A 15,106-nucleotide genomic window follows, 5' to 3' on the forward strand; every position below is an offset into this window, starting at 1 on the left:
GTGTGGATTTTTTAAAGATTTTTTATAGAATCCCACAAGTTTCGAAAGCGTGGATTTTTTAAAGATTTTTTATAGACCCCCACAAATCTCGAAGGTGTGGATTTTTTAAAGATTTTTAATAGACTTCCATAAGTCTCCAAGGCGTGGATTTTTAAAGATTTTTTATAGACTTCTACAAGAGCCGAAGGAGTGGATTTTTTAAAGATTTTTTTATAGAATCCCACAAGTTTCGAAAGCGTGGATTTTTTAAAGATTTTTTATAGACTTCTACAAGAGCCGAAGGAGTGGATTTTTTAAAGTTTTTTTATAGACTTCTACAAGAGCCGAAGGAGTGGATTTTTTAAAGATTTTTTTATTGAATCCCACAAGTTTCGAAAGCGTGGATTTTTTAAAGATTTCTTATAGACCCCCACAAATCTCGAAGGTGTGGATTTTTTAAAGATTTTTAATAGACTCCCATAAGTCTCCAAGGCGTGGAATTTTTAAAGATTTTTTTATAGAATCCCACAAGTTTCGAAAGCGTGGATTTTTTTAAAGATTTTTTATAGACCCCCACAAATCTGGAAGGTGTGGATTTTTTAAAGCTTTTTAATAGACTCCCATAAGTTTCCAAGGCGTGGATTTTTAAAGATTTTTAATAGACTCTCACAAGTCCCCAAGGCGTGGATTTTTTAAAGATTTTTAATAGACTCCCACAAGTCCCCAAGGCGTGGATTTTTTAAAGATTTTTTATAGACCCCCACAAATCTCAAAGGTGTGGATTTTTTAAAGATTTTTAATAGACTCCCATAAGTCTCCAAGGCGTGGGTTTTTTAAAGATTTTTTATAGAATCCCACAAGTTTCGAAGGCGTGGATTTTTTAAAGATTTTTTATAGACCCCCACAAATCTCGAAGGTGTGGATGTTTTAAAGATTTTTAATACACTCATAAGTCTCCAAGGCGTGGATTTTTAAAGATTTTTAATAGACTCCCACAAGTCCCCAAGGCGTGGATTTTTTAAAGATTTTTAATAGACTCCCACAAGTCCCCAAGGCGTGGATTTTTTAAAGATTTTTAATAGACTCCCACAAGTCCCCAAGGCGTGGATTTTTTAAAGATTTTTAATAGACTCCCACAAGTCCCCAAGGCGTGGATTTTTTAAAGATTTTTAATAGACTCCCACAAGTCCCCAAGGCGTGAATTTTTTAAAGATTTTTAATAGACTCCCACAAGTCCCCAAGGTGTGGATTTTTAAAGATTTTTAATAGACTCCCACAAGTCCCCAAGGCGTGGATTTTTTAAAGATTTTTAATAGACTCCCACAAGTCCCCAAGGCGTGGATTTTTTAAAGATTTTTAATAGACTCCCACAAGTCCCCAAGGCGTGGATTTTTTAAAGATTTTTAATAGACTCCCACAAGTCCCCAAGGCGTGGATTTTTTAAAGATTTTTAATAGACTCCCACAAGTCCCCAAGGCGTGGATTTTTTAAAGATTTTTTCTAAACTCCTCCTAAAGTCGTATGGTTTCAGAGATACTCGGGATCAGGTCTCGGGTTCAGGTCTTCTGAGATAGATCGCGATTCGTTCGGATTCGGCAACTTACTGGGGGGACGCTTTGGGATACGTATTCGAACTCGCCGTAGATATATTTGGGTTCCGATGTCCAAGTCTTCGCAGATGGAGCGGTAGCTCGCTGAATATAACTTTAACAGCAGATGTCTACTCCTTTACAGATGGATCGAACTCGTTGGGGCCACTCATCTTAATTTGAACCCATTTAGGAATAGGTATACCCAGCTATCGATTTTGTTAATCGGAGGTATATAATTAACTACCCTTTGCCAGGCAGTAGCAAACCTCGTCTCATCATATATGTGACCGACATTAGCACGTGAATGAGAGTTTTTTTGCTTGCGACAAACGGTATATAGCCGAAAGCTGAATAATCTGTTTCACAGCCAACAAATACTGGCGTTGTTGGTTGGTGCTCTTTATATTTCATAATCGTCACATATTTGTGGTCCTACTGTTGCCATTGTTGATCCAAAATTAGTACCTTACTTGGCGAGAAAAAAACGGCAAAAGCCAAACACAGTAATTTTCACCTTTGTTCGAATTGGTCACCTTTGGCACGATTTACGGGCAATGAAACAGTCACACGCTGCCCGAATATTGCTCTTAGGTATTTTGGTCCATTCCTGGCGAAGCGCTTGCTTGAGGGATATTTTAGTGTTAACCTTGCTTTCCAAAATACTCCAGACACAGTAGTCCAACAGATTGGTATTCGGAGATTTTGGTGGTCATTGTGTGCAGGAAATGAAGCGAGGAACCTCATTTTGTAACCATTCTTGGGTGGCGCGTGCTGAGTGCGGTGGTGCTAAGTCCTGTTGGAATGTACATGGTCTGCGGTAAAAATGTTTGCCTGCCCAAAGCTTTAATACACCCTGCAGAACATTTTCGCTATAATATTCGTCATTTATTCCGATGCCACGGTCGATTAATACAAGCGAAGAGCGACCTTCGGCTGTTATGGCGGCCCACACCATCACCATGGCCGGCGCTTGAGTTCTGGTGGCCAACCGAAGGTTCACATTTTCAGCTGACCTTTTTGACAAGTTGTTTGTTTACAAACTGCTGGACTACGATTGTTTTCTCATCGCAGAAAACCAAATTCGGCAGTTCACCACTTTCGGCCAAGCTAAGCAACTCTTTAGCTCTTTTGAGTCTATTTTCTTTCTGTTGCGGTGTAAGGTTTTGCACTTTTTGGAGTTTCACTGACTTTACCCCTAGCCCAATTTTTAATATTTGCCAAATTGAATATTGCGATATGTTCAGCTCACGAGGCATTTTTCGGCTACTACGACGCGGGTTTCGATCAAGTCGCTTCTTTACTTTTCAAACCATTTCTGCTGATGTTGCTGTTTTCTTCCGTCCACTTCCTTGAAGTCGGGCTACACTACCAGTATCACGGGAACGAGCGATGGTACGAGACACAAAATTATTTATTTACATTTAAATGCTGGAGTGCTCTTAACGATAGCCACTTGTGGTTTACCAGCCAAATATAAAGAAATCACACTTTCACGTTTGAATTCCATCACGAATAACTTTTTTTCTGGAAAATTCTCACCAAAATGCTTTTGTACGCTTGTAAACAATATAATGAGCTGTCACTGGAAAAATTTCAACAGCTGTCGGACGAGTGGCTTAGAAATGACAGCAATCTAAAGTTGGCTGCAGCAGTCTGAAGTTGGCTGCTTTTGTCAATATATTCCATCTCAACGCGACAATGTCCTTGCTAATTGAGTCCATCAAAAAGGTTAAAATTACCTACAATTCTATCAAAAAATCTCTCTGACTGGGGAGGCTGATTTTCACCACGGTGGATCCACCAATAAGTTAAACTGTCGTTTATATGGCTCCTTTTGTTGTTGGTAGGTTGGATTAACAGCTACGGTGTTTATCCATTTATTAGATGATTGGAGTTGGATAATATTGATCTGAATGACATTAATATCCAACAAGGTGGCGCTATATGGCACACAAGCAACGAAACCATTGCTGGAAAAATTTCAGAACGATGTTTCCTTCTCTAAGATGTGATCACAATTGGCCATCGAGTTTTCTTGATTTTAAACTTTGCCACCTCTTTTCTTTGGAGCCAGGTGACGGCCAAGGACTATGACAACGTGGCCCGCATCAATATGTCGTAGATGGAATTTGCGTGGCTATCGTAGGAAGTAGTAGTAGATTCGGTTATAAAACATTTTTTTCATAAAAAAGATATGGTCCTGCAAGCATTCTCGTTCATGGTATTATTCGTTATTAATGGGATTCCTTAATTTTCGATTAAATAAACATCATAGCATATATCTCAAAATATCAAAAAAAGGACCTCTTAATGGAAAACCCTTCATATAAATGATTATACGCAGGAGGCCAACCGATTAATTCGTTCAACACATAAATAGGAACCCTCGCTTTTGCCAAAAAAAATGTTGGTCTTTGACCATTATTAACCTTATTGGTCCCGCTTACTTAACCACTGTTCTGCCTCATTGCTTTTGGAAATTTCTGCTGCTGATGATGTTGGACAACCAAATAGCTACCGAACTTCAGTGGTTAAAACAGGTTCGCCAACAACAGCAGCAGCATCAGCAGGAGTAACAACACCACCAAATGCAATAGTAATAGCAGCCGCAACAACTACAACAAAGAACTTTAACAAACCTATTAAAGTGACAATTTATGGTTGGCATATATTTGGTCAACAACAACTACAACAACAGCAGCAGCATCGGCAACATATCACCGAACCAGGAGAAAAACAAAAACATTCAATTGAATGCATTTTGCATGTCCGTTCTACATTCATTCTTCACTCGATTCGATTCCAGCAACATTTTGTGAATGTTGTCGATATTTGTTGGTTGTCGTTGTTGTTGCATGTTGTCCCAACAATACCTGATCGGCCAATTTGAAGCGATGTTCTACTGGAAATCTATTTACCTAAATGTTCTTATGGAACTGATACATTACGATTGCTTGTGATTGCCATCCAACCTGCAAGTGTTTACCCTCAATGCTCTACTCCAGTTGCAATGAAGTCAGTTTTTAATCTCAGATGGTGTGTGTGTGTCTGATGGTCAGTCAGTCAGGTGCTGAGAATGGCGGCGGCCTCTGGCCGTTGTGAATGTCACTCACTCTGCCAACAGAGTGTGGCCGAGCATTGGGTTTTTGTTGTACTATAATTCTACATGTTTTTGTTGCTGATGTTATTTTTGTGTTCTTCTCATGTGTTTTTTGTTTTTGTATTTTTTTTTTTTTTGCAGATGGTCCAATTTCAACGGAACACTGTGACTGGTTGTACGGTATATTTGGTCATGAAACATCGTGTACCCGCTACTGGACTTGTTGGAATGGCACTGCCACCGAACAGCTATGCATTGGCGGTTTGCTCTACAACGAGAATGCCCACAGCTGTGATTGGCCTGAAAATGTCGATGGCTGCCAGAAGCATCGTAAGTATAATTCCTTTGTGACCACTACTCTTTTTGGGGGGATAACCAGCTAGCAGCTCTACGTCGACGGTTAGAATATTTGGCCTTACAATGTCATTCCGAGATGCAATGATGTGGGAATTTTTAATTTCGATGATCTCGTATAGAATTCTAATCGATTAAGCAATACCCATGATATTTGTTGTGATTTGGTTTACTTAGAGGTAGTGCATGTGTTGCATAATGGCATTGACTAAAATGAAAGAAGATTTATGTAGAATTTGAGAGGTAGTATTTTTATAGTTAGAACTTACAGTGGTATATATATAAAAGTTCATCTTTTCACACTCCATAGTTTTATATGCCATAACACTGAATGTGTTGAGGGTATTAATCTACGAGCCGAGACGTGTTTGTTCTTCGTTTGTTCGGCTGTTAAACAAAAGTTTCCTATTATGACCCGATCCTCACAAATCAGATCAGAATATAAGCCCATTTTTGGAGACGTTCCCAAAAAATTTAAGAGATGAATTGGACCAAAAACGAAATATTTTGCAGCCCCTCTACAACTGAGAATTGTATACCAATATACGCCGAATTTTGCAAGGACGTAGTTTGGATTGGACCATAACTCTAGTGGAAAAAATACTTGCCCAACCCATTCATCCGCAAAAATTTTTTATGCTGAAACGGCACGAAATTACAGATACATAATTCACTTCAATTAGATTCAGCCTTCGTTGAGGTACATTTTCAAATATTCGTTTTAATTTTCAATATCACGATACCATGTAAAACCTGGCATGGTCCCGTGGCTCCGGTCGACTTTAAATAGAAAACGAATACATTTATTTTATCCCCAGTAAACAACAATTTCAAAAACCAAGTTAAAAAGTTTTTGTAGCGGACTGATGTATACCCTCAGCCAATGTCCGATTATTAAAATATATTTTGACTTCTGTTATGATTATTTCTCGGTTGAGAGCAAGTGTTAATGAATCGCTGACTTGTTCGTTATGACAGATTAAAATATTGGAAATAGTTATCCTTTGTGGGTGAAGTACCAGAAGGGGTTCGCTGATATATATCATCTTCACAACAGATCTGGTGTTAACAAAAATATTTGTGTGTGAAATTTGAAGAAATGTTTATTTCGCTTTCTTTGAATGTCTTTCAAAATCCTGAAGAAGTGGTCCGATCTCTACCATCTTTATAAAAGACCTTGTGTTGATGGAAATATTGAGATGATGGGTGTTGTACTACAAGTAGTGGACAGTAGCGGTCCATCGGCCCATCTGGATTAAGTTTGATAATAATATTACGATGTACCAAGTTTGAACCAAATCGGATACTCCCGTCGAGAGTTATCGTGCGCACCAGACCGCATGACATCGCTAGATCCAGTTCAAAGGTCCTGAAATGGATTTGATCCAACGAGGCCTAGGGTTTTAAACCGTTATTTCGATGAGACGCGAGTCATATGACTGAGGGTATAATAACCCTCAAGTTATGAGATTTTTAATATACAGTGGTGGCCATGAGGTTAGCACACTAGATACTTGCTATTTTTAAACGCAAATATTTTTATATATCTTAAATTTTTTTATGATATATTTTATATGTGTGTTACTTGTCCTTCTAAGATCACGTCCCATCATGTCCAGCATTATCCCTTTATATATATTTTGCGTTTTTCTATCCAGAATAGCATAACCTCAAAAAAACACTGGACAGTATTTTAGCACAAAACAAAAAAGTTTATTCATATTAAAAATGTATCAAAACAAAAACACTTATTTTACTAAAAACTTAGTACTTAGTTGGATATCCTTTATTTTTGATCACAGCTGCTAGTCTCCTTGACATACTCTCTACAAGGGCCATACAGCAATCCACTGAAATACCATTCCAAGCCTTTTCTACTTCCTTCCATAAATCGGCCAAATTTTTAGGTTTTTCCCTCACTACATGCTGCTCCACATCATTCCAAAGGTTCTCAATAGGATTGAGATCCGGAGATTGGGCTGGCCATTTTAACACGTCGATATCGTTCGATTCCAAGCAACACCTCACTAAGCGTGAGGTGTGTTTTGGATCATTATCTTGCATAAATCGCCACCTAAGTGGCATGTTGTCCTCTGCATAAGGTATCATTGTATTTAGAAGTAAATTCTGGTATACATACTGGTCCATACGAGTATCAATTTTTTTTATGGGACCAACACCATACCCAGAAAATGCTGCCCACACCATCACATTACCCCCACCGTGTTTTATTGTTTTACTTGTGTACTTTGGATTATGTTGCATGTTCGGAGGACGCCATACATACCTTTTACCATCCGATCCGAATCTACAAAATTTAGATTCATCACTCCAAAGTACATTTTTCCAAAAAATTAACGGTTTTTTCAAATGCTCACGAGCAAAGGACAACCGAGCTTGTATGTTCTTCTTTGAAACATGTGGCTTATGCTGAGATATGCATCCACGTAAATTTTTTTCATTATGTCTTCGTCTTATCGTTCTGCTGGACACGTTGATACCATATTTTCCTGAAATTTCTCTCTGGATTACGGTGGAACTCTTAAAAGGATCTTCGACAGACGCTCTGTATATTATAGAGTCCTCTTTACGTGAAGTTTTCCTGGGCCGAGGAGCCAGTCTAACATTTTGAGATGTTTTATACTTCTGAATATGTCTTAGTGCATTATAAACCATCTTCCTGGAACACTCCAAAGTATTAGCAATCTCACTTATACTTGTTCCTCTCGAGTTCATTTGTTGAATAATCTTTCGTTGTTCCTCTGTACACCACTTTTTTTAGCCATATCTAAATAATGTTCATTAAGTCAGTTTGTCTTCCTCATTGATTAAATATTACCTAAACTTACCAATTAATATTTATACCTTCAAAAAATGTAATTATACTTATATGTGCTAAAATTGTGTCCAGCTTAATTTACACATTACTGCAATAAATTGTAAATTTGAAAGAGAATAGCGATAGAATGCAAAAAAAAAGTAACGGGACTTACTGATCACACCATAAACAACACTAATTACCAAAAACTTTAGTTTATAATAGCAATGAAGTGATATAATTTGCTTTAGAAAACAGAAAGTATGAAGTGTGCTAACCTCATGGCCACCACTGTATATAACCCTTATACAAGGTTAGATAAAAAAACTGCAACAAATATCAAAAGCCATAATTTTTACCAAAAATGTGGAAAATAGTTCTTTGCCACATAGTTATGGCCTTCAAACGGCCAATAAAATCATCACACGCTGTCCGAAAAATCATCACACGCTGCGGTATTTTGGCCCATTCCCGGCGGAGAAAGCGGTGAGGTGATCGACAATTTGGTATTTTTTAGTGCCAACCTTGCTTTCCAAAATACTCCAGACACAATAGTCCAACGGATTGGTTTCCCGAGATTTTGGTGGCCATTATACGCTGGAAATGAAGCGAGGAACCTCATTTTGAAACCATTTTTGGATGGCGCGTGCTGAGTCCTTTTGTAATATTCAAGGTCTGCGGCCAAAATGTTTGCGTGCCCAAGGCTTTAATACACCCTCCAGAATATTTTCGCGATAATATTCAGCGTTTATTTAATTGCCACGGTCGATTAATACGAGCGAAGAGCGTTCATCGGCTGTTATGGGGGCCCACACCATGTTTTCTCATCGGTGAAAACCAAATTCGGGAGTTCACCACTTTCGGCCAAGCTAAGCAACTCTTTAGCTCTTTTGAGTCTATTTTCTTTCTGCGGTGAGTTGCGGTGTAAGTTCTTGCACTTTTTGGAATTTATATGGCTTTACCCCGAGCTCAGTTTTTAATATTTGCCGAATGGAATATTTCGATACGTTCAGCTCACGAGCCATTTTTCGGCCACTGCGACCCGGTTTTTTCTGATGTTGCTGTTTTCTTCCGTCACTATAGACTTATTCACATTTAAGTACTGGAGTGCTCTAACGATAGCCTCTTGTGGTTTTCCAGCCAAATATAAAGAAATCACACTACCACGCTTGAATTTCATCACAAATAACTTATTTTTTTGGAAAATTCTCACCAAAATGATTTCGTACGCTTGTAAACAATATAATGAGTTGTCACTGGAATAATTTTAATAGCTGTCGGACGAGTCGCTTAGAAATGACAGCAGTCTGAAATTGGTTGCAGTTTTTTTCATCTCACCCTGTACTTGTTGCTCTATAGTTCTTCTCGTACTCTTTAGACACAAGCTGCAAATATAACTCCACATTAAAGTTTATAAAATGTTAACTCTTACCGATCGCCAAAAAAGTTATTTATACCATTTTGTACGTTTCACGCGCATAAGGTTCTGGTTTTTAAAAAATCCCGCAAAATCTCAAACAAGAGTAGTACTGATGCAATTTATGTAATTTTTTTCAATGTTTGACAATGTTTCGTCATTCTTGGCCTCTTGTACTTTTCATAGGCTTACGGTACAAATATCCAAAAATGCACCTACCTCGTAGGTCAATTAACTTGAAAAATATAAAAATTAAGTATCTCAACAATGAACTTTTAGTTTGATTTTTATTTTTAAATACTTTTTGTACCCTTAAGTGCCCAACTCACTGTGCTAAAGACTTGACAGCATTTGAAAATGTAAAATTGTACAAAATGTTTAAATGTTATATAGTTTGAGAATTTATCTGTAGGTATATTGGGATTGAAAATTTTGAAAATTTAAAAAAAATTAAATTAAATTCAAACAAGTAAAAAATCTGTAAGTTCGGCCGGGCCGAACTTTGAATACCCTTCACCATTTGGAACGAATTTGGCAATTCTCAAAAACAATAAAATCCGTTAAAAATTCTGTTAAAATCTTTAAAATACCAAATGTAGCTATTATATTAGGGTCTTTACGACGACATGAACCTGCGTAGGTGACATTTGTAATAAGCCGTCACAATATTCAAATGCGAAACTTAAAAAAATCGCTTATAATGTCGATAAAATCAAAATACCGAATATCGGGAGGTACCGTTTTATGGGGGCTCTACGAAGACTTGGACCTGCACAGACAATTTTCTGTCGTAGGCTGTAGTATCCATTACAAACTTCAAATACCAAATTTGAAACAATTTTGGTGAAAAATATCCCTAAAATCATTAAAATACCGAGGTACCGTTATATGGGGGCTTTACGAATAGGTGGACCTGCACAGACAATTTTCTGTCGTAGGCTGTACTATCCATTACGAACTTCAAATATCAAATTTGAAACAATTTTGGTGAAAAATGTCCCTAAAATCATTAAAATACCGAATATCGGGAGGTACCGTTATATGGGGGCTCTACGAAGACGTATACCTGCACAGACAATTTTCTGTCTTAGGCTGTAGTATCCATTATGAACTTCAAATACCAAATTTGAAGCAATTCCGGTGAATAAATTCTCTAAAATCATTAAAATACCGAATATTGGGAGGTACCGTAATATGGGGGCTATACCAAAAAGTGGACTTATATGGTCCATTTTCAATACCAAATGTCCTGCAGACAAAGCATACATTTGAGCAAAATTTTATCAATCTACTTCCATTCGTTCGGAAGCTAGAGTGATTTCCACAGACGGACAGACGGATAGACGGACGGACATCGCTAAATCAACATTGAAATGTATGCAGATCAAGAATATATGAGTATGTGGGGGTCTAAAATGAGTATTTGGAGATGTTATAAACGGAATGACAAACTTAATATACCCTCCATACTATGGTGGAGGGTATAAAAAATGTAAAAATGTAAATGTAAGTGCGAAATCAAGCCTTTCCTTCTAGTACCTCCTTCACAATGAGTTAAAATTAAAAAAAAATCAAAATATTTTCCAAAATTTATTTGGTTAATTGCTTGGCTTAAGGTTATTAAAAAACTATGTTTTTTATTTTTGAATTTTTCCTTTTTTATTACAAAATATTAAACAACAGTCCGATGGCGTTTACATTTCCTAAATCTCAATCCTACTATTAACTCTAGATCTCGATTAAAGATAGGAAAGAAAGGAATTCTATTTCTGTGGGACCTTTATTGTACGTATTTCCCAAAATCTCTTCATATCAAACACCTTCTAGTCCCATCCTTGTCGTCCTGACCACTCGGAGGCAATTTTTTACACGTTTAAATAGATATTTTAGTATACTATAAATTAAAGCTCTACTTCAATATTACACTTTAAAATACATCTCCTTAAATAGATTTCATACAAATGTTTAAATAAATTTCAAATGCATGTTAACAATATTGTAAACAAATATTTAGGAATCCTCTTGAGTTTCATGTGCTAGTGAATGCCGAAAATATGTATGTAACAGCATACCTTTGTGTGTATATATATGTGTGTGTAATGGCAGCATTGGCTAAATGAACATTTTAATGGTTTTAAATATTTCAATGATTTATGTAAATTTACTAACATTTTTTTTTGTATTTCTTTCTTTGCTACAAAACGATGTTCCTCGGCACAACATGGTCTACAACATCAATAACACAACCAACCACACCATACCATACCATACAACATGTTTCCTTTTCTTGGCTGCCGATATTCTTTTGGAACCAACCAACCACCCCGCATCTACACCTTCACATCTACATTCCATGGCCATACTGAACGATGAAATGAATGGACGTCTATGATTCTACTTCCGAAAAAAAAACCAAACCAGCTCTCTGCAATGATGACCCCAACGGCAATGTTCCTTTGGGCAAATCCTGCAACCGTTATTGGCAATGCCAGGGCGGTTATCCACGTTTACAACGTTGCCCGGCCATGCTTGTTTTCGATAGGCATTCGTTGCGCTGTGTAGTGCCACCAACAGAAGAATGTGATATCCCGACAACACCAGCTCCCTTCGACGGTGATGGCGAGAATAACAATGTCAGCGGTGGTGGCCAACTGGCGAAAGATGAACAGGAACGTAAGGTGAGTTTTTAGTGCCAATAAGAATATCTCTATTGTTTAAGTGGTTCTTTAGAAATTCCCTATAATATCTATCAATGTGGATTCATTATACACAAATGATGAACGAAATATGAACAAAAAATCAACGCAAAATTCTAGTTTTTATACCCTTAGCCCTTTCGATACTGCCAACATGATAGTACCTTAAAAAACAAACTATTCTAATTCAAACAAGTTAAAAAGTATGAGTCGGTTTTGCCGACAGATGTATACCCTCAGCCAATATTCGATTATTTAAATATAGTTTTACTCCTGTTATGATTACTCAAGTTGCTGACCCTCTATGGAGTAGGTTTCGAAGGAATGGGCCAATATTGTCCTGGGCTAATATTACCGGAGCTAAATAAATATGAGATAAATATTGCGACGTTCCAGGTTTGGATTCTGTAGTCAACTTCCTTCACTTTATATGAGATATGTGATAATTTTTAGAAAATGTTAAAAGTGTGCGCGAGGTTCCACATATAATCGACCGAAGTATACCATTTCCATGCTTCTTCTAATACAGATAAAATATTAGTAAGGACAAAATTACAAAAAAATCGAACATTTATCTCCAGTTTTATGCAAAATCATAAATTCAACATTTATATTAGATTTCTGGATAAGAGGGGTTTCCGGTTAGATTTGGCAAGTTGTAAAGAATCGCTGACTTATTTCGCAAGTTTTAATAAATAAAGGTATTGAAAACTGTGATCCTTTGAAGGTGAGGTACCAGAAGGTGTTCGCAGATGTATATCATCATCACAGCAGATCTTGTGTTAGCCAAAATGTTTGTGTATGTGTGAAATTTGAAGAGAGTTAGATGTTTATTTTGCTTTTTTTGAGAATTATTTATTTTTTAAATCTTGAAATCTATGTTGGGGAGGTACCAGAATACATGGTCCGATCTATACCATCTTTGTACCAGATCTTGTGTTGATGGAAATATTGACATGCTACAAGTCTGAATGGAATCAAATGTTAATTTGCGTTTTATGAGCTTCATGGATGTTCAAAATTTAGACCCTTTGTGGGGGAGGTACCAGAAGGAGTGGCCCTATATATTAATAGAAATAATGGGACGTATGAAATATGAAGAGAATCGGATGCTTATATCGGATTTTATAATCGTTTTGGTTATTCAAAACGTTGACCCCTTGTGGGGGAGGTACCAGCAGGAACTGTCCGATCTCTACCAGCTTTTTAACAGATCTTGTGTTGATAAATATTTGGATGTATCATGGCTGAATGTAATCGAATGTTAATTTCGCGTTTTATGAGCTTCATAGATTTTCCAAATGTTAACCCTTTGTGGGGACGTACCAGATGGAGTGGACCGATATATCCCATCTTCACAGCAAATCTTGAGTTCGTAGAATTAATGTGGGGGAGGTACCAGAAGAAGTGGTCTGATCTCTACCATCTTTATGACAGTTCTTGTGTTAATAGAAATACATGATGTGCTAAGTCTGAATGGAATCGAAAGTTAATTTCCCGTTTTGTGAATTTCAAGGGTTTTCCAAATTTCAACCCTTGGTGGGGGAGGTACCAGAAGAAGAGGAGGAGAAGTGGACCGATACATTCCATTTATGCCCCACAAATTGATAATTTAAAGACAATCGGATTCTTACATCACATTCTACTAGATTTATAATATTTCTAAATTTCGACACTTGATGGAATACACCGATATTGTCCATTGTCCTGACCTAGCACGGATACAAATACCAGAATTTGCAAAGTTTGAAAAAAATCGGATTATGTCTTCTCTTTCTGGGCAGTAAGTGATTTTCTTAGACAATTTTAACATTTTGTGGGGGAGGTACTAGAAGGGGGAGGTACCGATGCTCTCCAGCTCTGAACTCGATATATGTTTGATAATAATATTACGAAGTACCAAGTTTGGGCCAAATTGAGTACTCCCTTCGAGAGTTATCGTGCACACCAGCCGGACAAACAGACGGACGGAAATCGCTAGATCGACTCCAAATGCACTGAAACGGATTTGGTTTAAAGAGACCTTGGACCTAAAACAGTTATTACGATGAGGCACATTTTGGCCGGATCAAACGACATATAACGTAGGATTCTAATTTTTATACCCTCAGCCTTAAGACTATAAAAGGCATATATTTTTGATACTACTTTGATAACATGAGAGTATCTTAAATAATATATCAATTTCAATTCAAACAAGTAAACAAAGCATTAAGTTCGGTCGGGCCGAACTTTGAATACGCTCCACCATTTGGAACAATTTTGGAAATTTTCCAATATGAAACTTAAAAAAAATCCGTTGATCATGTAGATAAAATAATCAAAATACCGAAAATAGGGAGGTACCGTCATATCGGAGCTATACGAAGACCTGGACCAGCATAGACAATTTTCTGTCACAGGCTGTAGTAGGAACTTCAAATATGAAATTTTAAACAATTTCGGCGCATATTGTACCTAAAATAGTCAAAATATCGAATAAAGGGAGGTACTGATAAGAAGATACGAAGATCTGGACCTGCATGGACAATTATTTCGTCAAAATACCGAGTATTGGGAGGTACGGTTATATGGAGGCTATACGAAGACGTGGGTCTGCATATGCAATTTTTTGTCATAGACTGTAGTACCGATTATGAATTCTAAATACGAAATTGGAAACAACACCGTTGAATAGTGTCCCTAATATTGTCAAAATATCGAACATTGGGTGTACCGATGTATGTAGGCTATACGATATCGTGGACCTATATAGACATTTCTCTTCCAGGGGGTAAATGCTTAGAAATAACTTCAAGTCTGGGTATTTAGGCAATTCCATTGAAAAATGTAGATTAAATCATCAAAATACCGAATATGGGGAGGTACCGTTATATAGGGGATATACAATATCGTGGACCTATATAGACAATACTCTTCCAGGGGTACTCCGAAGGAACTCCTTTTGTTGATTTTCATACAATTTCATTGGCTACAATCATCAAAATACCGAATATCGGGGATACCGTTATATACGGGCTTTACGGCATCGTGGACCGATATGGCCCATCTTCGAACTTGGCTTACCTAAGACAAAAGACTGATCTGTGCAAAATTGTAGCTTCCTATCTTTATTCGTTTTGACTTTAGCATTATTACAGCAGATAGAAA

The 15,106-nt window shown here is 37.2% G+C and overlaps 1 protein-coding gene across 3 annotated transcripts in view; it reads left to right on the plus strand.

Annotated features, from left to right (window-relative positions):
* LOC101901391 (peritrophin-1) overlaps window positions 1-15,106 on the plus strand; it is a 289,820-nt gene that overhangs the window by 236,722 nt on the left and 37,992 nt on the right. For all 3 annotated transcript variants that reach the window (XM_059122169.1, XM_059122166.1, XM_059122168.1), the window contains 2 exons: window positions 4,813-5,001; window positions 11,682-11,938. In XM_059122169.1, the coding sequence (XP_058978152.1) occupies window positions 4,813-5,001; window positions 11,682-11,938 (446 nt within the window). The remainder of the gene's footprint in view (window positions 1-4,812; window positions 5,002-11,681; window positions 11,939-15,106) is intronic.

This window comes from Musca domestica, unplaced genomic scaffold (assembly GCF_030504385.1).
Source record: "Musca domestica strain aabys unplaced genomic scaffold, Musca_domestica.polishedcontigs.V.1.1 2, whole genome shotgun sequence".
NCBI classification, from domain to species: Eukaryota; Metazoa; Arthropoda; class Insecta; order Diptera; family Muscidae; genus Musca; species Musca domestica.